This window comes from Eulemur rufifrons, chromosome 14 (assembly GCF_041146395.1).
Source record: "Eulemur rufifrons isolate Redbay chromosome 14, OSU_ERuf_1, whole genome shotgun sequence".
Taxonomy (NCBI): Eukaryota; Metazoa; Chordata; class Mammalia; order Primates; family Lemuridae; genus Eulemur; species Eulemur rufifrons.
The window spans coordinates 290,417-315,147 of NC_090996.1; the positions used below are offsets into that span (position 1 = coordinate 290,417).

Here is a 24,731-nt window from a genome sequence, read left to right on the forward strand (position 1 = left end):
TGTGCACCTGAGTCCCCTGTGTGATGCCCACCTGTTGCCCAGCCGGGAGTGGAGGCTGCAGTGGGCATTGGGGCAGTGGGCAGGGCCTGGGGTGGGTATGCGTCAGGGGAAACAGAGGAAGAGGAAGTGTCTTGGGTCCCGGGGAGGCCTGGCTTGTAGGTGGGGACAGTCATTGTCAGCTTTCTGGACACACAGACAAAGACAGACAGGATGGACTTCCTCCGGCTATACCTCCCTGGGCTGCATCAGGCCTTGAGGGGGGCACTGGTGAGAGGGGCAAAGAGATGCCAGAGACCTTCACCCTAATCCCTGGGGCCTTGCCTCAGCCCTCTCCCCTGGGCCTCACCTTTCCTCCTCCCTTTGAACTTCTCAGCTCGAGATTCCTTTCTTGGGATCAGACAGCCCCCTAGCCCAATCTTTTCTGGATTTCAATCCCTCTACCTCCACAAACACATCCACATGCCCCCAATCTAGGCCCTCTCTTACTTTCTCTGCAGATCCTGCTCTCCTTCTCCTCCCAGATCCCAGAAGCCCTCTTGCTTGTCCTGGCTCCTCTGGCCCCAGGGCCCCCAGGGCAAGGGCTGGGCCTTCCTTTAATGCCTCCCCCACCCCCTTTCTTCTAGGATTCCTTCGGCACCTTTGTCTCCTACCTCATAGGAGATGCAGTCCCCACTGTAGAGAGGGAGGCGCAGGCAGCCGAGGAACTAGGGGTGATGGCGGTAGAAAGGCCAGGGAAGACTGTGGAGGAGGAGGCCCAGGAGGCCATGGAGGGCCTTAGAGGTGGCCAAAGCAAGGGGGATGGAAGGCTGGGAGGGCCTGGAGAAGCCAGAAGATGCCAAGAGGGAAGCTTAGCTGCAGAACAAGCCTGGGGCTGGGGAGACAGCAGCTCCCATGGGTCCCAAACAGACAGGCAGGACACAGGGGTCTGGGAGGCAGCCAAGGTTGCCAGGTGCCAGGAGCCAAGTGTCTCCTTGGAGTCTGGAAAGAAGTCTGAGGCAGGGTCTGGGGCTCGACGAGACAGGAGCAGCCAAGCCCAGGAAAGGCAGGAGCCCGAGGAGCAGGAAGTGAACAGAGGGGAGACGCTGAGAACCTGGGAACAGGAGGGGGAGGAAGAAGTCAGAGCAAGAGAGCCAGGGATGGCAAGAGGGGTGGAGTCAGAGTGGACCTGGCACAGGCAGCCTGAGGGGAAGGCTGCTGCTGATGGGCAAAAGGTGGCAGGGGACAGCAGGGAGACAGAGCAGGTGATCAAGGAGGCAAGTGCAGGGGAACCTAAGAGGCCTGGGGCGAGAAAGGTTGGGAGGGAAGAAGAGGTGGCAATAAAGGTGAGGGGCTGCCAAAGCACAAGTGCGCAGGGGATACAGAGCCCAGGGGAGGAGTCTGAGGACTGGGCAACCTTGGGCAGAGAGGAGGCTGGGACGACCTGGGGCAGGGAGGAGGCTTACCTCCCAGGAGTCAGGGAGACAGAATATGGGCCAGTCCCCGGAGAAAGGATCCCAGAGGCTACTGGGAGAGTCTGGGTCCTAGAGGAGGGCTCCAAGGGAGCCCAGGAGGAGGAGGTGGGTGAGAAGACAGAGGCTGAGCTGAGTCTTTTCCCCAAACAGGCCCAGGCCCTGGGCCCTGAGGCAGTGGAAGAGGCAGCTGAGGGCCAGACATCAGGGAGGGAGGCTGCGGGGGGCCAGGAGTGGGAGGAGGCGGCAGGGGAGGGCTTGGAGGGCCGGGCAGATCAGCGTGGGAAAGAGGCAGAGCAGGCCAGTCTGGAAGATGTGGTACAGGCAGAGGAGGCCCAGGAGGAGAAAGGGAGGTACTGGGCCACCGGAGCTGAGCTGTCCCTAGACAAAGAAGCCAGAGGTTATGTTGACCTGGAGGCAACCACAAAGGCCAGGCCTGAAGAGGACTTCACAGGGCAGAGGAGTGAGGAGGCCCAGATGAGTCCAGAGGCACCCAGGACGGAGCAGGGTGGCCTCCAACACAAGGTCACCGAAGGCCAGGAATCCGAGCAGATGGGAGGCACCCAGACCCCAACAAAGCAACCTGAGGAAGGACAGGGCGGTAAGGAAGAGCTCTGGAGAGTTCCAGCCCTGAGCAAAGAGGGGACAGAAAGGATCCTGGAGGACTATCCTGGGCACCTGGAGTGTGTAGAGCCTGAGGACTCACAGGCTTTCCCAGAAGCCTGGGAAAACCAGAGGAGAAGGGACAAGGAGAGAGGAGATACCCAGGCGGAAGAAGCAAATGCCGAAGAGGACAGGGAGGTGGAAGAAGGGGAGGAGGAGGGGGAAGAGGTGGAGGGAGAGGCCAAAGGTGGGGAAGAGGAGGCCTCAGGAGTCCAGGCCCTGGAGGCAGAGGCCAGAGGAGGCCAAGCCTCTGAACTACCAGAGGTCCTGGAGGCAGGTGGGGAGGGAAAGAAAGCAAAGGAAAAGGGGTGTGAAACAGAGGTCTCTTCTGTAGCAGAGACCCAGGAGCTGAATAGCAGCCCCAGGGCAGGAGCGGGGACAGGCCAGTCACTGGGAGAGTCAGATGCCAGAGAAACCAAGCCTGGGGAGGTAGAGGCCACAAGGCCACGAGAGGCAGACAGAACATCTAGGAGAGGCTGGAGGCTGGAGGGGGCAGCTCTGGGCCTCCTGGACGGGGAGAACACACAGACCAGTGCTTTGGCTGCAGAGATGGTGGAGGATAAGGCAGATCTGGATATAAGGGCTGCTGGGGCAGGAGCCGCTTGGGAGGGGGAGTCTGGGAGGAGCTGGGACTCAGAAGGGAGAGAGGCGGCTGCAGCGGCACAGAGCGGAGGTGGGCAGGAGTTTGGCTTGGAGGGCTCAGCAGAGGAAGAGGTGGTTGGCAGAGGTGGCTTAGCAGAGGCTTTTGAGGCCGGGGAGGGAGAACATGGGGTAGGGCAGGCAGAGGCTGGGGAGTCTGCAGAGGCAGAAGGAAACGGTGGGCTGGATCACTTGAACTTGGGCTCCCAGGCGGTGAGGACAGAGGGGACCAGAGCCACAGTGGAGCTTCAGGGGCTCCTGGGAAAGCAGATAGTTTTGGAAAAAGAGGCTGGGGAGTGGCAAGCAGGAGAGCAGAGGGAGGACAGTGAGGGGCAGCATGGGGACTGCCACCCCGAGGGAGAGGCGCGAGGGCCCCTTGATGAGGAGACCCTTGAGGAGGAGATCCAGGTGACTCGGGGCCAGACAGAGGCTGAGGAGATGGACCCAGAAGGCCTGGGGCACATCAAGGGCCAGGAGGAGCCAGTAAAACAGGACCCTGCAGAGGCTGCGCCTGGGCCACTCGGGGACGCTGAGACCGCAGAGGCCACGGGCAATGTCGGAGGGGATGCTCACAGCAGCTGGAGTGAGGTGAGGGCTCCAGTGGGCAGGGTCCAGGGCGGGGCAGGGCAGAATCTCAAAGCCAGCCCTGTAATCCTCTGTGCCTCCTTCCCTGCAGGCTCTGCTTCCTGGGTCCCGCCTGGATGTCTCTGTTCCGAGGAGCCGAGTACTCCTCTCACGAAGCTCCTCCCAGCGCCGCTCCCGGCCCTCTTTCTGTAGGACCCCTGCCCCTGAGCAGCAAGAGGAGCCCCCTAGCCCCCAGCCCGCGGAGGGGCTGTCAGCTCCAGAGCAGAGTCTACTACAGCTGGAGGAACCCCCAGAGCCAAGGCCTCTGAGGCCTGAAGGGACCCCGGTGCCAGCCAGGAGAAGGCCCCTGGGACACGGGTAGGCACAGGGTGACTGGGCTGGGATGGAGGAGGAGGCTGTGGGCATCTAGGGACTGGCTCCTGTCATCCACCTGCAGGTTTGGCCTTGCACACCTCGGCATGATGCAGGAACTGCAAGCCCGCCTGGGCCAGCCAAAGCCCCAGTAACTGAGACTTGACGCCATGGGAACCAGCCCTGAGTGAGGGGCAGAGGCTCGATTGGACCCTGCTCACCCCTCACTCCTTCTGCCAACCTGGACACATCCTTTCCACCCTCTGAGCCTCAGTTTCATAGTGTGTCTTTCATGGAGTGGACAAAACCAGACATTTGTGAAGACCTTGAACTTAGGGAATCTGATTCTCCAGTGCAGGCTGCTGGGCCACCTGCCCCACTGGAACCACTTCTCAGCATCCCTGCCCTGGTTACCTCCCCAGCCTATCTCAGCTGTCCAGAGACTGAACAGAGGACCGAGAGGGGACAGACACCATTCTGCCCACAGCCTTCCCTCTCTGGCCCATCTCCCCAGCCCACCTCCCACCCAAGCCCCTCAGAGCTGTGCAGGAACAACAAACCTCTGGGTGTGACGCCTGCCCAAAGGCAGGGGGTTAGGAGGACCTCATAAGCACCACTGGGATCCAGGGGGCTGCCCTGAGCTTCCAAAATAGTAGCTCAGCCTGGGACCTCTGCTGGTTACTATGGTAACCGCCCAGCCGAAAGGCCAGAGTAGGGGAGGATGGATCACGGACCCCAAAAATGTAGGATCAGAGAGGGGTCCAGGGTGGTCAGAGGCTGCCAGCTCCATTCCAGGCCATCCCACCCTTTGGGTGTCAGGCGGCCATACCCTGAAAAAAAGCTGAGGCGGGGAGAAGGTGAGAGTGTTTTATTAGGTACCCAGCTTGGTGGCCAGGCCCCGAAACAATAAATAAACCATCATCTCCCTAAACAATAAATAAATATCCAAGAAATAAATAGCTGGCAAGGACTGGAGGGGCTTTAAGTTATTGGGTAGGGCCTGGGGCTGGGGGCTGGTAGAGGCCTGCCTTGTCTAAGGCATATGAGCTGGAGCTGTCCTGTTGGTCAAGACTTCAGTACTGAAGTCCTAAAGGGTGAGGGGTAGGAGGCTAAGAAGTCACCCCATCAGGGCTGGGGGCCAGGTGTCGGGAACCCCAAGGCCTTGGCTGGGTTTCCGGCCTTGGACAGCAGCAGCAAGTCCCGCACGGCCCGAGATAAGACAAGCTCCAGGGAGTGAAGCAGCTGGTAGGTGTACAGCAGCCGGGGCCAGGACGCCTGGGCCGGCACCTTCAGGGCGCTGCCAGGAGCTCCTGGGAGAAGCCCCTTCCCCTCCTCCTTCTCCTCTTCCTCCTCGGGGAGGTTGAATCCTGCAGCCAGCACCTGTGAGGAGAGGCCCATGGGTCAGAGAGCAGCCTGGCTGAGAGCCTGACCGAATCTTTGTTTCTTATATGTGCCCAACGACTCACAGGGACATCAGACCATGAGGTCATGATTTCCCTAGACAGCCCGTCCTTCATATCTTCTATGATGTCATCATCTCATGTGTCCTACCTGATTTTTCGGTTCAAGAAAATGAAAGTCACGGAGCAAGATGATGCTCACAGAGCTGGGTCACTCTCCCAGGAGTGCCCTGGGGGTTGGGCTTCAGGAAATATCTCTCTGCTATTAAGGATTGTTGCAGGATCAGAAACGGGCAGGGGGTGACTTGGCTAAAATTTCCATACTGGTTGCATTTTCTATTCTCCTTTTATTAAGAGGAAAATTCCTATTTCCCTTTGAAAGGTTCAGGAGGATCTGGGTAATGTCAGAGAGTCAGGGAGAAGGGAAGCAACTCTGCTGATGCCGGACGCGGTCCTGGGTGCTTCAGAGCTGTTCTCTCATTTACGACCAACCCCCGGGCCGGGCACGGTGGTTCACACCTGTCATCCCAGCATAGTGGGAGGCAAAGGTGGGAGGACTGCTTGAGCCCAGGAGTTCAAGACCAGCCTGGGCAACATAGTGAAACCCCATCTCTACAAAAAAATAAGAAAAAAATTAGCTGGGCATGGAGGCATGTGCCTGTAGTCCCAGCTACTCAGGAGGCTCAGGTGGGGAGCATCATTTGAGCCCAGCAGTGGGAAGCTACAATGAGCTATGATCATGCCACTGCACTCCAGCCTGGGTGACAGAGCAAGATCCTGTTTCTAAAAACAAAACGAAACAAAACAAAAACCAATCCCCAGGAGAAGACAAAGATCAGAGATTATGAGGCAGCTCCACGGCTCCAGGGCCTGGTGCAGCTGCACACACATGCACGCTCACACTCAGACACACTGCCACACACTCTCGCGTCACACACACTCACTCACAGCACACTCAGAGGATCTGAAACATCTCCCTCCAGACTTCCCAACCTGTGGGAAGTGGAGTGTTTTAAAAAAGTAGCCAATGAGACTTATTTTGTGTTCTGGTCCCTGGGAGTGGAGGAGGGAGTGGGCGCACCACCTGGAAGCGGAGATGCCACTGCAGGTCCCGGAGGTCCAGCCGCATGGCCCACAGCCGCATCCTCTCAGAGCTGGTCCATTCTCCCTGGCTCCCCAGCGCCCCCAGCAGGGCATGGAAGGGCCGAAGCGTCGTGGAGAGGAAGCAGAGTCGTTCTGGTCCCTATTGAAGGGGAGGGAAAAGGTCAGGAAAGGCCCATGGGCCAAGGATGACCCACATTAAACCCAAACCCTGCCTATCTGGTTCTCATTCCCATTCCATACGCCCACCTCCCTCCATCCCATCCCTCTTCTCACCCTCTGCCCCACTGCCATCCCCATCCCCTCCTGTGCTCTCACCCTCCCCATCTCCACTGTCCTCGACCTCTACCCACTTCCTCTTCCAGCCTCCCTTGCAGCCCCATGCCCACTCTTCTCTGGCTACCCACTGCCACCCCCACAGCACTCCCCATCCGAGCTCCATCCCATCCTCTTCTCCACCGTCCTGTCCTACCTCCTGCTCACTTCATCCCATTTCCACCCTTATTCCCATTCCTAATCTCATCTCCATCATTCTCCCCATCTTTCCATCATATCTCTAATCCATCCTCCACCCCGTCCCTTTCCCATGCTGGACTTTGTCCTTACCCTCTTCCTACCCCACTTCCTCACTCCAGCTCCATCTTTATATACAGAGATACACTCTACCTCACCTAGACACTACCCAAACCCATCTTCAGCCCGATCCCCAACTTCATGTCCACATGCCCCAGCCCTAGGCTGGCAGCTTCGCACCCCACCGCCCGGGTCTCACTCACAGAGAGGCGGCGCCAGGCGTGGAAGGTCAGAGAGACGTTGGGGAGCTGCTCTCCCAGGGGTAGAAGGTCCAGGCTCACTCCCGGCAGGTGAGATTGAGCCTGTGGGGCAAGGCCTGTTAGTGGGGCCCAGAGGGGACTGGGGCTCTGCCCACTCCACCCCCAGAGCCACATTAGGGAGACTCACAAAGCGGTGGGCCTGGCCCCGAACCTCGGAGAGCAGCTTCCTGGCGAGCTGCAAGCTGACCGTGAACTCCCTTCGCAGCTCCTGCAGGCTCAGAGGGGGCCTTGGGAATCCCCAGACACCAGCTTGAACCAGGAGCAAGGACAGTAGCAACAGGCTGAGCCCTGGAGAGACGTGGAGGGGGGCGGAGGGGGCGGGCATTGGGAGCAAGATGAGGAGAGAGTTTAAGAACTCAGGAGAAGGGAGGGACGTGCCCTTTCTGAGCCTGCGCTACGTGTGAGCACTGTGTAGGCGCGTTCATGGACGTCCTCCCACTGCCCCCCCAAAACCACCAGGGGCTATTAAGGCCACCAGGTGGCATCTCCGCACAGAGTGCCCAACTTTGCAAGCATACTGGAGGCTGGATCTTGACCCTGCCACTCACTCCCTTGGCCAAGTGCTTTTGTCCGTGAACAGCCTGCACAACTGCATGTGGTAGCCTAGATGTTATTCTCCCCATTTTGCAGATGAGGAAAGTGAGGCTCAGTAAAGTTGATTTGCCCAAGATCAGATAGCCAGAGGGTGGGGGAGCCAGGACTGGATTCCAGATCTTTCCAAATGCATAGCCCATGTGCTTTCCCCAGGGAACTCAGAAGAGGCAGCCATCTGCCCCAGGATTGGGCACACTCTGTTCTGTTAAGGATTCCTTGGGCTCAGCCAGGCGGCTCTGATGGCTTGAACTGGCCCCTAGGGCCCCAGGGGTGGGTTGGCACTGCCAGAGGTTCTATTCCAGGGAGTCAGAAGGACAGGTTGGTCCAGCCTCCACCAAGGCAGGTGGGTCACTGCGCAGGGGAACCTGCCTGGGGCAAATGGCCAGTGTGGGAGAGGGAAGAGTGGGGGCTACAGGAGAGGGAGGAGGGCCTAGGATGGGAGGCAGGAGCTCTCTTTCTCAGCCTGGCCTTTCCCTGTGCCTCAGGCCCCCATCTGTAAAATGGGGGACTCAGAATAGCTGATTTCTGAGGGTGCTTCCTGCTCTGCATTTTCCTGGAAAGAGGAAAGAAGGGCGATGGGGTAGAGGCTCTGGGCAGAGGGCAGCGTTCAGCAGTTTCTCCCTCAGGGAGAGGAAATCCAGCCGTCAGAGGAGTTACACAATTCTCCTCGAAACACAAACCAAAACTGGCCCCGAGTCCATCCCTGCTCTCCCTCCTCTCCTGCCTCTTCCCTGTCCATTCTCAATCTCTAATCCCTGAGCTCTGCTCCTTGAAATGTCTCCACAGTAAAGGTTACGGGGAGCTTCTAGGGACATCCACTTCCCTTATGGATCTCCAGAGGTGGTAGGTAATGGCTAAGAGCTTTGGCATTCAGCTTCCCTGGCTTGGGGGCCACTCTGACCCTCTGACATCCTGGAAACTTAGGGCAGAGTGGGGTTCTTCCTAGTTTTATGTTGCAGACAGAGTGGGTACCCCCGGGCCCTGGTGGATATTGCCCACCCAGAATTTAGCTGAGCCATCTCCTACTTATCCCCCTTTCCTGACTGAGCTCTGGAGCCCCCAGGCCCTCTCCCTACCCTCTGTGGCCAGCCCAGGGTCCTTGGCCCTGGCCTTTGAAGGTTCTGTCTCCATCCTCCAGCCATTGGCCCCTACCTGGCCATGTTACCTGCTCCTCTGCCTGCAACTCTGGTTCTAGCCACTGAGTTCTTCAGCCACCAACTGCAGATTGGTCCTCTTTCCAAGCTGAAGACCCTTGGCCCATTAGGCTGCTGACCCTTGACCTCAGTGCACCCCTTGTGCCACTCCTCCTGCCATTCTTCCTCTAGCCGACGCCAGTCCTCTGTCTTAGCCAAGCTGTCTGGCCCCTGCTCATTCACTCCAAACTCTTCATTTATCTGCCTAGTCCTGGTCCTGGTCAAGCTGTCTATCCAACCCTCCCACTCATGCTAGCCAAGGCTTCCCATCCTCTGCCCAGCCCTGGTCAAATCACCACCCATCCATCCCCCACCCCTCCTCCCCATTCATGCCAGCCAAATCGTCCCATCCTCTGCCCAGCCCCGGGCCCAACCACTACCCCATTGCCCCAGGCCCCCACCCCAGTCATGCCAGCCTCATTCCCATCCTCCAGCCAGCCTCCAGCCCTCAGCCCCATCCACAGTGGCCAAGCTCACCCGTCCTCTGCCCAGTCTCAACCAAGTCCCCACCCTGTGCCCCAGCCCTGGCCTCAAACTCACGCCAGCCAAGGTCGCCTGCCGTCTGGCCCATGTCGGGGCCCAGCCTCTTTGGCCAGCCATCTCCTGGGTAGGGGGGGTCTTATACTGGGGGCTGCACCCGGTTTCACTTTCCGTCCTGCTTGTACTTTCAGCTTTGCATTCACTCAGTCTTCCCTCCTCACCACCCCTTGCTAAAATGGGGAAATGTAATTTCCCTTCCCAGAGGGGGTGGGAGTTACGGTGGGGAGTGACGGGAAGCTGGAGTTTCGGTCAATCCAAGCTCTGGACCTACTGCTCAGCTTCCAAGGCCAGCCCTTCGCTCAATTCCCCACTCCTGGGTGAGCCACGGGCGCTATTGCCTGGGAGGTCCCAGAGACTCAAACCCCCTCCCACGTCTCTGCTCTGCCATCATCATCCTAGGGCCATTACCAGCCCACTGTGCTTCAAAAGATGGATGGCCAGGTAAGGGGATTGCCCACCAGAGGGGACTTGGGGTTTTGAGTCATCCTTACTCTCTTCTGGTTTACCAGATAGCCGAGGGAGGGGTGTGAGGGAAGTCAGGGCTCAATGGGTCGCTGGGACGGGTTCTTGTACGGAGCAGGCAGAGGCTCAGTCTGATGGTGCCTGGGCTGGGATTGGAGCTCAGTCTGTAACTATGGTCAGGACAGGATAAGAGCAGGTCCAAGGCCATGTCTGGAACCAGGGTCAGGCCTCCATCCAGGGCCAAGGGCTCAGTCTCTGGCCAGAGTCAGATACAGGATTAGAGCTCAGGCTATAACCAGGGCTAGGACTTGTTTTAGGGCTGGACTCAGAGCCTAGTCTGGGGCCAACGTTCTGGCTCTGTGTTTGGGGTCAGAGCTATCAGTGACCTGGGGCTCTTCTTGTGGCCTGTCAGGGTTGGGCCCAGAACTCAGTTCAGATCTGGGACAGCGCTCAGTCTGTGACCAAGGTTCTGAATGAGGCTGTTGTCACTCAGGTGAGGGTGCAGGCTTGGGCCGGGATAAGAGCTCAGTCAATGACCAGGATCAGGGCTCATCCTGCAGTCAGACTGGGCTTGCGTGAGGTCAGGATCAGGGCTCGCCCAGCACCCAGAGTAAACTCAGTGTTTCTGCTCTGTGGAGACCACCGTCAGGGTGGGTGGCAGCAGCCACAGAGCTCCCTTCCGGCACGGCCCTGCCTTCAGCCCCACCCTGGATTTCCCATCTTCAGGGAGAGGATGGGGTTTCTTGGTCTTCCCCGGGACCCACTGCTGCCACTTTCCTTTTGGGACCTGTGGGGTTTCCCTGCTGGGTCCCTGCTGTGAGACAGAAACCAAGGGGGCTTCCCCTGCCTGTTCCCTGCCTCCTCAGCCCCCGTAGGCACTGCTCGCCAGGTCGCCAGGGCTGCTAGGACCCAGTGCCAGGGAAGTACCAGCATCTGCCCTGGGAGCAGCCCCGGGGCAGCTGGAGAAGGACAGGGATGCAGGGATCCCCGCGGTGCCCCCAGTGGGGGCAGCTCATTCTCCCACATCTGTAGCTTGGGCTTCCCACCGGGGCTGGGGTCCAGCACGTCCCGAGACTGACTGTGAGGACAGCGGCCTGGCTTGTCTTCTGCACATCCCCAAGTCCTGCTGTCATCCTGGAGGCATGCCACCCGCTCAGCCCCTCAAGCACACCGGTCCTCCCTCCACTCTCCACAGCCCCTCCCACCCTCTGCCAGCACCCAGAACTGCTATACCTTTCAAACCTTGAACCCATCCTCCCACTCTCTGACCACAGCCTCCCAGCCCTCCAATGCCCTCTCAGGGCTCCCTGAGACCCTGTCCCATGCTGCTCCTCTGCCCTTCTCAACCCGGCTGCCGCGGATTCCTCCAGGCTCACCCTCGCCCTCTTCCAACTCGAGCAACTTTCCACTCATGTGTCAACTCGATGAGCCACCTTGCACTTCCTTGCCTATGCACAAGCCGTTCTCTGCCTGGAATGCCATCTTGCCTTCTCTGGAGTTCCCCCTCTCCAGCCTTCCCTGCACCCATACCCGCTGTTGCTGGGTTACCCATGAATGGCTAATTCCTTCCTGCCATAAATCTTGTCTCAAATGGACATATCATATTTTTAAAAATCTTGTTCACTCTAGCCTCACTCACACCACTCCAGCCATAAATATGACAGGCACACTCCTACCTCAGGGCCTTTGCACTTGCGGTTCCTTCTGCCTGGAGCACTCTTCTTCCAGATATCTGCAAAGCTCACTCTCTCCTTAAGAGTCTGCTCAAGTTGGGTATGGTGGCACGCGGCTGTAGTCCCAGCTACTCGGGAGGCTGAGGCAGGAGAATCGCTTGAGCCCAGGAGTTTGAAACTGCAATGAGCTATGATTGCAGCTGTGAATAGCCACAGCACTCCAGCCTGGGCAACATAGTAAGGCTCTTTAAAAAAAGAAAATGCTCAAATGTCACCTTCTTACTAAAACCCTGTCCCTGGCACTTTCTATCCCCTTCCCCGCCTTATTTTTCTACCTAGCATTTATATATTTTAGATATCTAACATTTGTCCATTTTTTTTTTTTTGTCTGTCTTCATGCATTAGAATATGGGTTCCACGAGGGTGGGAATTTTTGCCTGTTTTGTGCACTGCTGTGTTCCCAGAAGTTAATAGGAGGCTCTTAATAAATCATTGTTGGATGGGCACAGTGGCTCATGCCTTGTAATCCTAGCACTCTGGCAGGCCAAGGTGGGAGGATCACTGGAGGCCAGGAGTTTGAGACCAGCCTGAGCAAGAGCAAGACCCCGTCTCCACTAAAAATAGAAAAATTAGGAGAGTGTGGTGGTGTCCGCCTGTAGTTCCAGCTACTTGGGAGGCTGAGGCAGGAAGATCGCTTGAGTCCAGGAGTCTGAGTTTGAGGTTGCAGTGAGCTATGATGACACCACTGCACTCTAGCCCAAGCAACAGAGGGACACCCTGTCTCAAAAAAAAAAAAAAAAAAAAAATTGTTGAACAAATCCATTTTCTGCCACAAGTGCTTGATCCAGGTTCTGCTCATGCTGGTGACATGTAAGTTGCCTGGATGGAGCAGGTCTGGGACTAGCCTGAGCCCTGGGGTCTCACTGGCAGCCTTGCACTCAGCCCAGTCTCCAGCCCCATGCTGCAGGGATGGCAAGGGGGCACCCAGGCTGCCAGACATGGCCCTGGGATCCAGCAGATCCTTGGCAAGAACCCAGAGGGCCAATGAGGACAGTGCCAGAATCTGTCCACATTCTTGGACGAAGGGTCTGGGCCAGTCTCTGGCTACCTGTACCTCAGTTTCCATAGGTGGTCTTGGTTAAAGGGCTGAGGCTTGTGTTGGTGCCAGCAGGAAGCAGAAGGGATGTGGTGAGGGGGAGAACGAGGAGAAAGGAAACCGGGAAGCCTGGGTTGTAGACTCCAGTGTGCAGCAAACACTTCCGGTGACCTCAGGTAAGTCACTGGCCTGCTCTGGACCTCAGTCTCCTCACTGAAAAGTGATAGCAATTTTCAAATGCTGCCATACTATTTTTAGAGAAATTAAAAGCTGGACCAAAAAATAAACAAATAAATAACAAAAGAAAGAAAAAGAAAAAAAGAAGCATCCACCAATTTTCTGGTTATTTTCCAAGCCCTGTTACAGCTCTGACCCTGTGGGACAGAGGTTCCCAACCTATGGTGAGTTGTATAATTATTTCATTGTATGTTACAATGTCATGATAATAGAAATAAAAGTGCGCGATAAATGCAATGGGCTCCAATCATCCTGAAACCATCCACCTGCCCCCAGTCGGTGGAAAAATTGTCTTCCATGAAACCGGTCCCTGGTGCCTAAAAGGTTGGGGACCGCTGCCGTGGGGCACTCCGTGGGCTTGCATGGGAGTCCTGAGCCCGGGGGCAGAAGTTAGATGCTTCAGATGTGACCTCAGGATGAAATCAGAGAAGGAAAGTCTTGTTCAAGGTCACACAGCAGATGAGCGACAGAATGAAGACCGGACCTTGAGTCCTCTGTTTCCAGCTCGGGCCCAGGAGGGGAATCCCTGCTCTCTGTGATGTCAGCTCCGAGGCTTGGAACTAACCTCTGGGTGAAACCAAAACGGTGTGCGGTGAAAGCAGGAAGGCTGGGGGCAGCGAATGCGGGACCAGGAGAGGGTGGGCCGAGGCCTCCCCTCAGAGCCTCCCCAGCACAGGTGGTGTGACCCTGAGGCTAGGCCAGGAGAGGGCGCGCTGAGGCCCACAGTGCCATCGCTGACTACTGGGCCCGCCTCCCTTCGTGCACATGCAGCTCGCCCCACGCCCCGGGACCCCACCAGCATGTATTCTGCAGTGTGCACTCGTGGCAGCAACAGGGGGCTTGGGTGTCTAGCCCTCTCCTGCCCACCTTGGGGGCTGCCCCTAAATGTGGCATCTGTCATCGGACCAATGGCCCCCGGAGGGAGAGTCGGGCCAGGGGAAAAGGGCTTCTCTCCCTCTGTCCCACCTTACTTTTCTCCCTGTAAGCTTAGGGGGCACTGTGTACCCTGCCGCTCTCGCAGCCCTGGCAGGCACCCGGGGAGGGCTGAGAGGAAGAGGGTGAGGGGGTGCTCTTCTCGGGGATGTAGATGACAGGAATCAGGCCCGGGAAGACTGAGCTATGCAGGGGTGAGGGGAAGGTGGGAGGCCAGGTCTGGTGAGTGCTGGGAAGGAAGAGTTCAAGCCCAGGAAGCAGGGACTGCAGAGGAAAAACACCAGCCTGGGGACAAAAAGTCCCGGTTTGAGTCCCAGCTCTGCTGTGCCCTTTCCTCTTTGTGCCCTCTTGGACAAGACGGCCAAACCTTCTGAGCTTCAGTTTCCCCCTCTGTAAAATGAGGCCCACGCTCCCAGCCCTGCCCACCTCTCAGCCTGGATGTGAAGGTGAGCTTGGGAGGGGTCATGGGTCAGGGCCCTGGCTGGCTCAGGGAGTCAGACGGCCCCACACTCCTCCTTTCAGAGCCCCCGCACTTCCCAGAGCGTGACCTTGGGTCCAGACATGTAACCTCCCTGGGCTGGGCTCACCTACCAAGTACCAGCTGGGTAGGACTGCTGTGACAATTATGCATATGAAATGGTACAGTGATCTTAGGCAAGTGACTTAACCTCTCTGTGCCTCAGTTTCATCACCTATAATGTGAGGAAAATAATACAGATTCATAAGACTGGACTTTTTTTGTTGTTGTTTTTATAAAGACAGGGTCTCACTCTGTTGCCCAGGCTGGAGTGCAATGGCATCATCATAGCTCACTGCAACCTCCAACTCCCAGGCTCAAGTGATCCTCCTGCCTCAGCCTCCTGAGTAGCTGGGACTACAGGTGCCACCATACCCAGCTAATTCTTCTATTTTTTGTAGAGACTGGGTCTCAGTATGTTGCCCAGGCTGGTCTCAAACTCCTGGGCTCAGGCGATCCTCCTGCCCCACCCTTCCAAAGTGTTGGGATCATAGGTGTGAGCACCGTGCCCAGGATTCAATGAGATATTATGTGTAGTGCTTTGAACAGGGTGGGTTTTAGCTATTACTAGTAGTACAAGGCCTGACCCACAGGAAATTCTCAAGAAATGTTAGTTGTCATTAATAAATGCAGGGGATGGTTGTTATCCACAGGCAAAGGGCTGAAGCAGACTTGGAGGAGGAGGGAAGCAGGTGAAAAGAGAAGAGGCTGCAGTCAGAGCTTAGAAAGTGGAGGGGGCGGTGGGCGGTGCAGGTTGGGGAGGAAGAACCACAGGCAGAAGGGGCCTGGTGACACCGAGACGTACGTTAGAGCAGAGACCAGGCCAGAAGCAGAAATCTCAGGGAGCCAGCCAGTTGGCCCCTGGGCCAGGGTGCACAGCCTTAGGTCTGATGCCCACTGGGTGGATGGGTGGGGCGGGCTCCACCCGGGTATCCCTGGAGTCCAGGAGGCCTCGCCCTGCACTGCAGCAGCACCCCTGGCAGGCTCATCATCAACATCCCCAAGAAGAGGACACAGAATGGAGACAGACCTTGGGCTGAGCCCCAGGATAGCCGTGTCAGGTGTCTGAGATGGGGAGGCAGGCCCGGGCATGCACACCAGGTCCTCCAGCGGCCCTGAACTCCCAGGCTGACACTGGGCCCCGTGCCCATCCCAGAGCCCTCAGCCACCCCTGACCACCATGTCCCTTGCTTGTCCTGCCCACTGCATGTGGAACACCCAGGTGAGAAGACGGTTTACTCCCCAGGAAGGGGACCAGCAACACACGCCACGCACCACTAGTATTTTCACGCACTAGCTGATCTGTACAAAAGAATATGTACAACATACGTTCCCGTCCACCCACTTTGCTTCCTCCTACCTGAGTTCTGATCCTGGGTCCCAACAGGACATGATGGGTTCTCCAATTCCCGTGGCTCCCCATTTCCCTCTGAGTAAAAACAAAACCCTCTTGAGGGACTATAATGTCCTCATGATCCTTGCCATCACTTCTCTCACCTCTTTTACTCTCTCCCTGGCCTCCTGGCTGCCCTGCCAACATACCAGGTACACTCCTACCTCAGGCCTCTGTGCCTGCTGTCCTCTCTGCCAGGAACACCCTTCCCCTGGCTCTTCACATAACCAGCTCCTTTCTCCTCCCTCACATCTCACCTATTCACAACTTCCTTCTGCCCTCTATGGCTCGGAGGACTGTCCCATCCCGTGCACAACCCTAAGATCCAGACAATAGTCTCTTAGCCTCTCAATTTTTCTACACATTCTGGGCCCTTCTCAAATCCCTAGAGTCTTGTCCAGACCTCAAGCCCCACCCACCTTATCAGACATCTAGGCCCTGTTGGCAATGTTGCTATAAACAGCTTCTACTTCCTTCTGTTTTTCTGCATTGAGGTGGTGCACCCAGGTAGGAGAGGGAGAGACAGCATTAGGGACTGGATACCGAGGTGTGGGAACCATGGTCCTTGCCCACAGGGGCGGCCACACCTAGCTGAGAATACTGGACATACACATGAAACCAGAGAGAACAAGACAAAGCAGGACAGAGTCTGTAACATGTTGGGAGAGCCTGGCAAGCCACTTTCTGGTCTTTGTTTCTTCACCTGGAGAACGGGCACAGCAATACCTTCTTCACAGAGAGTGCAGGAGCACATGTGCTCTGGTGCCCTGGAAACTGGAACATGCTCTTAGCATTGAGAAAGCATAAAGCAAAGATTGTCAACTGGCCATGGGTGGGAGGGTGAGGAGAGAAGAGCATTGTTTGGGATATAGTTGACATTTGTCATTTCCACCTGCCCACCCATTCCTCCCTTTTATATTTTAATTATTTTAGAGCTGGTATCTAGCTCTGTCACCCAGGCTGGGGTGTAGTGGCATGATCATAGCTCACCGCAGCCTGGAACTCCTGGGCTCAAGCCATCCTCCTGCCTCAGCCTCCCAAGTCACTGGGACTACAAGTGCACAATGCCATGCCCTCCTCCTCCTTTTTAAGTTTTAAAAAAGCAAAGCACTGGATTTTCCTTCGGGGAATCATCTCCTGTTTCTCAAAGGCTGCCCCTCCGCCATAGCAGGCACAAGACCCAGGACCAGCCAGTAAGGGTGCTCCATGCCGCTCACTACGGTGAACAGTTCAGGGACAGGCATATGACACACTGAGAGCTGGCCCCTGGATTTGCTATAAGGAAAGAGGCTGGCACATGCGAGCTCTCCCTCTCTCTCTCTCTCTCTGCAGGGATCACTAAACTGATAGGGTGTGAACTTGAATCTGTTGAGGGCTGCTACAAGGGAAGACCCTCCCTCTGTCTGGAGCCAACGCATGGGAGAGTAGAGCTAAGAGCTGGAGAAGACACAAGAATCTTGATTATTATTTATTTTGAGCTCCTAGATCCACCCATTCTTGAAGCAATTGCTTTTTTTAAATTTCAGCATATTATGGGGGTACAAATGTTTAGGTTATGTGTATTGCCCTTGTCCCCCTCCCCCCAAGTCAGAGCTTCAAGTGTGTCCATCCCCCAGATGGTGCGCATCGCACTCATTATGTACGTATAAATTGGTTTCCCTGATCATTACCCAAGAGCACATTCAGCAATAACATTGATCCGGTGTCGGGCAGATGTGGGTGGGGGAGGGGAGGGGTGTACACATACACAATGAGTGCGATGCGCACTGTCTAGGGGACGGACACGTTTGAAGCTCTGACTCGGGGGAGTGGGGAGGCAAGGGCAATATACGTAACCTAAACTTTTGTACCCCCACAATATGTTGCAATAAGAACAACAAAATAAAAACAAACAAATAAATAAATAAAAATCACAGGCTAGATAATCATGATAAAGCCAAAGAGTATCATATAGGAGAAAGAGCACTGTGTCAAAAGCCAGCAGAGAGAGCATTTCAGATGGAAAAGTCTGAAAAGAGGGTACTCAGTCAGTATTTACCGAGCACCAACTCAGTGTGTCCCAGTCATTGTTCCAAGCGTCAGAGATACAGCGGTGAGCAAAGCAAATAGGAAGCTCTACTTTTATGGAGTTTGTATTGAATGAAATAAAATTATAACTAAAATGTAACTAAATGGTTACATGTGCTAAGTGCTTTTCAACTATTGGCTCATTTAATCTTCACAATAATCCTATCATGTAGATACTATTATTCATGTTCATTTTATACAGAAGAGAAAACTGAGGTCCAGAGAGGTTAAGTGACCTGCCCAAGGTCACAGAGCTAATAAGTGGCAGCTCTCAGATTTGAACTCAAGGCAGTCTGGCTTTTTAAACTACTGTACCGTACTGCCTGGCATAGCAGCTAGCATTTACTGAGCCTGCTCTATATGCCAGGCACTGTTCTAATAGCTTTACATGCATAAACTCATATAGAGTAGTCCCCTCATATCTGTGGTTTTGCTTTCTGCAGTTTCAGTTACCCGTGGTCAACTGTGATCCAAAAATAGGCGAGCAGGCGGAGCGCAGTGGCTCATGCCTGTAATCCCAGCACTTTGGGAGGCTGAGACAGAAGGATTGCTTAAGCCTAGGAGTATGAGACCAGCCTAGGCAACATAGCAAGCCTCCGTCTCTACAAAAAATTTAAAAATTAGCTGGGCATGGTGGCACACACCTCTAGTCCCAACTACTTGGGAGGCTGAGATGGGAGGATTGCTTGAGTCCAGTAGTTAGAGGCTGAAGTGAGTTATGATCATGCCACTGCACTCCAGCGTGGGTAAGAGAGCGAGACTCTGTCCCTAGAGGGAAAAAAAATGATGTGTACAGTACAATAAGATATTTTGAGAGAGACCACATTCACATAACTTTTATTATAGTATATTGTTATATCAATAATTGTTTGATTTTTATTATTAGTTATCGTTAATCTCTTACTGTGACTAATTTATAAGTTAAATTTTATCACAAGTACATATGGATAGGAAAAAACGTAGTATATAGGGTTCAGAACTATCTGTCATTTCAGGCATCCACTGGAGGTCTTGGAACACATTCCCTGTGGTTAAGGGAGAACTACTGTCATCACCAAACAATCCATTTTACAGATGAGGAAACTGAGGTTAAACAACAGTGGCAGAACTGAAATTTGAACCAAAATAGTGTGGCTCAAGAGTCCATACCCTTAACCACTAGCACACACTGCTTATAATGAACGAACATAAGAACAAATAGGGGGCAGAAAACAAAAATCAAGCTCAGGGGTGAAGGATGGCAAGAGGCCCAGCCCTAAGTCCCCATATCTAAATGATGCCAGGTTTCAGTCTTGATAAAGAGATGATCCTTCTTGCATTCATTCTGAGAGTGTGATGAACCCTACTCGCCCTGCCTCCCACCCCATGGCCCAACAGCTGGGCTGTCCATGTTCCCTACACAGAGGGTCTTGCTGTGATGACCCTCTGTGCAGCAGAAGTAAAAAGCATGCAAGGGGCTGGGCTCAGTGGCTCACACCTTTAATCCCAGCACTTTGGGAGGCCAAGGCAGGAGGATCATTTGAGACCAGCCTGAGAAACACAGGGAGACCCCCAATCTCTATAAAAAATTAGCCAGCTGTGGTGGCATGTACCTGTAGTCCTGGCTATGCAGGAGGCTAAGGCAGGAGGATGGCTTGAGCGTGAGAGTTCAAGGTTGCAGTGAGCTATTATGACACCACTGCACTCTAGCCCGGGCAACAGAGCAAGACATTGTCTAAAAAAAAAAAAAAAAAAAAAGTATGCAAGGAACAGAAGCAACAAGAGGGCAAAGCAAAGTATGGAACCCAGAAAGTCTCCCAGTCCCCTGGGACTTCACACATTCTCCCACCAGAAATCTCATAGCCATTCCCTCAAATTCTGGTACTGCTCACCTGTGCAGGTGCATTCCAAGCTTTCTCAGTAAATACCAGAAAATCCTTAGGAGCAAAGAAGTGGATGAAAGCAGGAAATTAGCTGTCAGAGAGCTTAGGTTGATGTCAGAGGTCACAGCCACATCAAGCTCCCCCTAAGCAAATCCTTGACCTCTATCCTGGCTCACACCCACTTCTGCAGGTAATAGATCTTGAAGGTAAACCATTCCTGCTTACCAGGAACCCCCACCCCACACTCACCCCGCCATGCAGAAATGGTTGGTCAGGACTTCAATGTCTTCACCACCATCCTTGCTGGTCTGAGTCACAGAAGACAACTGTCCCACTTGGTACTTGGGGAGGCGAGCAAAGCAGGCCTGGCCAACTCAAATAGAGGCAGCAAAGTTATGCTGACCACCCCCTCATTTTGTTCTCATTCAAAGGGGAAGCAGATGCAGACACTAAGTGCCGTAAAAGAGGCTGAACTGCAACAGGAGGAGCAAAGGGCATGGGGCTGTGTGTGAGGAGAGGGCCATTCCTGTGAGGAGACTCTGAGTGGGCTTCCTGCAGGAGAGTCTCTGCCCTGGCCCTAGCCTAGGGGTTCCAGCTTCAGCTTTGCCTCAAGACAGCTACACAGCTCATTTTCACTTTGAGCCTGGGTCTCTGTATCTGTGAAATGAGGAGGATGACTATATTTGCCTAACAGGGTTACTGCGAGGGTCACATCTGTTGGCTGACTGAATAGGAGAAACTGTAAAATGGAAAGACAGCTTTACTACCAGGTCAATGGACAAGGGTTACTACTGAGAACAAGTAGAATTCTGATAGGCAGATAGGAGAAATGTCCCCAACAAAAGGGATGGTGTGAAGCCAGGCTATTTCTTATATGTCCATTCACAAACATTTACTGTACACCCACTCACTGCCAGGCACCAACCCTAGGCAAGAGAAACCCAAGGGCACTTAGATGAAAGTGCAGGTGGTTGAGGCCCTGGAAGGCCACACCCAAGAATATGGACTGTGTCAAATGGGCAACGGGGAGCCATGTTAGGAAGAATGGTGACAGAGAGGCCCACTAACAGGACAACTGCAGGAGACCCCTGGGGGAGTGGCACACCTTTACCAAGGAGCAGGGCAGCCGCACCTCACTGTAGGGGAGGGAGAGCTAAGCAGAAGAGTGGACACTTCAGATCTCCCTGCCTGCCCCCTCCCCCGACGGCCTACCCTCAACCCTTGCACTCCCGCCGTTGGTTCCTCGGCCTCCAGCTCCTCCCGCCGCCCCCCATAGTCTCCCGCTTGTTGGGTCGGGCTTTTCAGGGCAATGGGTCGCCTCCCCTAACTCTATTGCCCTGCCCCATCTCTCCTGCTAAGTTCCCAAACGCTTCCGCCCACCACCTGGCAGCGGCTTCAGCATGGTGATATGACGTCACCCAGGAACGCGCGAAGGCTGTCGGGCCAGGCCGGGGCGCTCAGAGCCTAAGCCTAAGCCACCACGGCTGCCAGCAAGTCTCGCGCAAAAAAATCACCGCGGGCATGCTGGGAGTTGTAGTTCTCGGGGACTGACTTGTGCGTTAGCGTTCCCAGTTGGAGCGCTTGGCCTGACATGGAGTAAAGAGGCCAGGATGGCCTAACGCAGGAATTCCAATCCCAAGGCTCCAGAATGCGCAGTTTGCATTTGGGAAATTGTATTTAACTCGGTACGTTGCAAAGGCCCCTCTCCCGTCTGGGCCAGTAGATAACCGTAACACAAAGGGGAATAAACTAAGCTTCCATCTTTCAGGGTCCCCTTGGGTGGAGACCTGTTGGAAGGGAAAGGCCTTTGTGGCGCCTGAATCTGTTGTTCAGAGCAACGTTATGACCTGGTTCGCCATCAGGCGCTAGGAACCACCAGCTTAACTTTTTCTTGTTTCTTAGATCTGTAACATCACATTGGTGTCTGACTTTCCGGCCTCACCAGCGCCTCATCACTCTTCAGGAGGCCTTTTCTGACCACTTGACAACGATTCTGTCGTTTATTCTTCGTAGAGACGGGGTCTCCCTGTGTTGCCCAGCCTTGTCTTGAGCTGCCAACCTCAAGCCATCCTTCCGCCTTGGCCTCCCCTGTCACTGGGACTACAGGTAGGAGCGACCTTATCCGGCATATATTTCTAATTATCTGTTTACCAGCCAAAAGTGTGTGAATCTCAGTCTCCAAATTTACAAAGTGGCCAGAGGCTGGGAGAGGGGCCTGTGGGGTTCTTGAGCCCTGCACCACTCAGGCATTCTCTCAAAACCCATTGTGCTGTTAGGCCGCAGCTCTCAATGCCATAGGTCGCCACATAGCCCCTTGAAGTCTGCTTCTTTTCTACTCCCTTTGGGCATGAATCAGTGCCACCCCGGAAATCAGGAAGCTTCACAGGTTGTCTGTGCCCCCATCTTACCTGACCTCACTCTCCACAGTCACTCCTTGACTGAGGTCTTGTGAGTAGGATAAGGGCCCCACAGCTAAGCCATAATCTTCTCTGTCCCCAACACCCTAATGTTGCCCTGCTATTTTGATAGTGATACGTGTGGACTGGACTAGTGACTCACTTCCAAGAAACAGAATATGGCAAAAGTCATGGGATGTCACTTCTGAACTTAGGTTACAAAAAGACCGGCAGCCAGACTCAATGGCTCAGGCCTGTAATCCCAGCACTTTGGGAGACTGAGGCAGGTGGATCGTTTGAGGGCAGGAGTTCAAGACCAGCCTGAGCAACTTAGTGAGACCCCCCCATCTTTACAAAAAATAGAAAAATTAGCCAGATATGGCAGTATGTGCCCGTAATACCAGCACTTTGGGAGGCTGAGGCAGGAGGATTGCTTGAGCCCAAGAGTTGGAAGTTTGAGTGAGCTGTCATTAGGCCTCTGCCAAGACTCTATCTCTAAAAAACAAAAAAGACCATGGCTTCTGTCTTGTGTGCCATCGCCTGCTCTCTCTCTTTCAGGATTCTTTTTCTGGGGTAAGCCAGCTGCCAGATCGTGAGCTGCCCTCTGGAGCTGGTCTCTGACTAGCAGCCAGCAAGCACTTGGGGCCTTTGCCAGCACTGCGTGAGCTTGGAAGCAGATCCTGCTCCCCGCCCCTCCCCATTGTCTGGCCTTAAGGTAACTGCAGTTCTGGCCACCACCTTTACTGCAGTCTTGTGAGGCTGGGAGCCAGAACCACCCAGCTGAGCCACACCCAGATCCCTGTCCCGTAGGAACTGTGAGATAATAAATGTGTGTTTTCTTAAGCCTCTACATTTTGGGGTCACTTGTTACATAGTAATAGGTAACTAATACTCCTATTTTCATATGCTTTGTTCCTTGTTATAATTATTTGGGTTTCAGCTCCAAAGTTAACTCTTCAGAGAAGCATTAACTGGCTGCGAATAGTGGCTCATGCCTGTAATCCCAGCATTTTAGGAGGCTGAGGCAGAAGGATCACTTTGAGGCCAGGAGTTCAAGACCAGCCTGGGCAATATAGTCTACTGTATATGTATATATGAAGTATTTACTGACCTCTCTCCTCACCCATCAGTTACTCTCAATCAAATCATTCTGCTTATTTTCTTTCTTTCTTTCTTTCTTTCTTTCCTTCCTTTTCTTTTTTTTTTTTCTTTCCTCTTTCTCCCTTCCTTTCTTCCTTCCTTTTTCTTTCTTTCTTTTCTTTTCTTTCTTTCAACAGAATCTCACTCCATTGCCTTGGCTAGAGTGCAGTGGTGTTATCATAGCTCACAGCACCCTCAAACTCCTGGGCTCAAGCAATCCTCCTGCCTCAGCCTCCCGAGTAGCTGGGACTACAGGCGCGTGCCACTGCACCTGTCTAATTTTTCTATTTTTAGTGGAGACGAGGTCTCGCTCTTGCTCAGGCTGGTCTCAAACTCCTGAGCTCCAAAGATCCCCCCCGCCTTGGCCTCCCAGAGGGCTAGGATTACAGGCATGAGCCACTACACCCAACTCAATGCTTATTTTCTTCATAGCATTTTTCAGGCAGTCAACAAATATTTATTAAGCACCTACTATGTTCAGATATCTAGGAGATAGTGGCAAAAAATATCAGCCAATAAATAAGTAAAATATGCAACATGTCAGATGGTACTATGTGCACTTAAGGAAATAAACAGGAATTTCAGCATGACTGAAACTTCCTTCTGGGCTTGGCTTGAAAGCCACCTTCTCAGTGAGGCTTTCCTTAACCAAGGCATTTAAAAATACACAAGCCATGCAAGCCATGCTGAAATTCTTGTTTGTTTGTTCACCTGTAATTGTTTGTCTGCCCCCACTAGGATGTGAGCTCCTGGAGGAAAGGACAGTGTCTCTGTGTCACAGTTACTACTGTCTTCACAGCTTTTAGCATATTCCCTGGCATATGGTAGGTACTCGGTGAATATTTGTTGAACGAATAAATGATTATTTCTCTAAACATTTAAAAACAAACAAAACCCTCCAAACTAGTTTTCCAGAAAAGAGAGAACTGGATAAGGTCACATACAGCTGCTATAAGCATTCCATGAAGTGATGACAGAGAAACATTAATTTTATAATTTCAGTGTTTTGCAATAGTTGGAAGGAGGGGGATTTGTTCTGTGAAGTTTGGATTCAGTCAAGGGGTCGCGTTCGGGGATCCGGAGGGCCACATGTGATCCCAAGGCCACAGGTGCCCCACCCCTTAGCATGGCACTTGGGGGGGGTGCTTTCTCTCAGGACCACCTCTTTGCTGACTCTCCTGCGATGCCCTGACGTCCAAAGCCCTCTCTGGAAAGCAGGGGCATGGGTGTCAGCACGCTTGGTTCACTCTTGGCTCAGCCTTAGGCCAGCAGTGACCTGTGACTCGGGCTTTGGTGAATAGCTGGTGTGATGATAGCCATCACTGTGGCTGACGAATGTTTTTAGATACAAACCAAGGTAGAGTTATCCCATTCCTCTTCCACCTTGTCAAAAAAGAGAATGACAACAAATTTAGTTACAGATGTAGTTGGCTTTCATTCGAGGTTCATGAATTGGGGCAGTCTCCAGTCGACAAAGTAGAATGAGAGCTCCCACTGGGTAGTGGCAGACTGTGGGTTCTGTAAGGTGGGGACATGGAAACAGAACAATTAAAAAAAAAGCGGATTGTTTAACATCAGGTTACTTCAGGTTAAGTTTTTGTAAGGGTT

At 54.0% G+C, this 24,731-nt stretch overlaps 2 protein-coding genes across 3 annotated transcripts; one reads left to right on the top strand and one right to left on the bottom strand.

Annotated features, from left to right (window-relative positions):
* Positions 1–210: 210 nt before the first annotated feature.
* On the top strand, positions 211–3,966 carry APOBR (apolipoprotein B receptor). Of its 2 annotated transcripts, XM_069485819.1 has the most exons (5): positions 211–267; positions 624–2,231; positions 2,271–3,338; positions 3,427–3,692; positions 3,772–3,966. In XM_069485819.1, the coding sequence occupies exons 1-5, from the start codon at positions 211–213 to the stop codon at positions 3,839–3,841; spliced, it is 3,069 nt and encodes a 1,022-aa protein (XP_069341920.1). In that variant the 3' UTR covers positions 3,842–3,966. The 2 variants fall into 2 exon arrangements, with proteins under 2 accessions (XP_069341920.1, XP_069341918.1); XM_069485817.1 differs by having other exon boundaries at positions 624–3,338.
* Positions 3,967–4,811: 845 nt separating this feature from the next.
* On the bottom strand, positions 4,812–9,378 carry IL27 (interleukin 27). Its single transcript, XM_069486619.1, has 5 exons — positions 9,348–9,378; positions 7,148–7,308; positions 6,964–7,062; positions 6,171–6,329; positions 4,812–5,066 (listed from the first exon to the last, which is right to left on the bottom strand). Exons 1-5 carry the CDS (start codon positions 9,376–9,378, stop codon positions 4,812–4,814), a joined length of 705 nt encoding a protein of 234 aa, XP_069342720.1.
* Between the last annotated feature and the right edge of the window lie 15,353 nt (positions 9,379–24,731).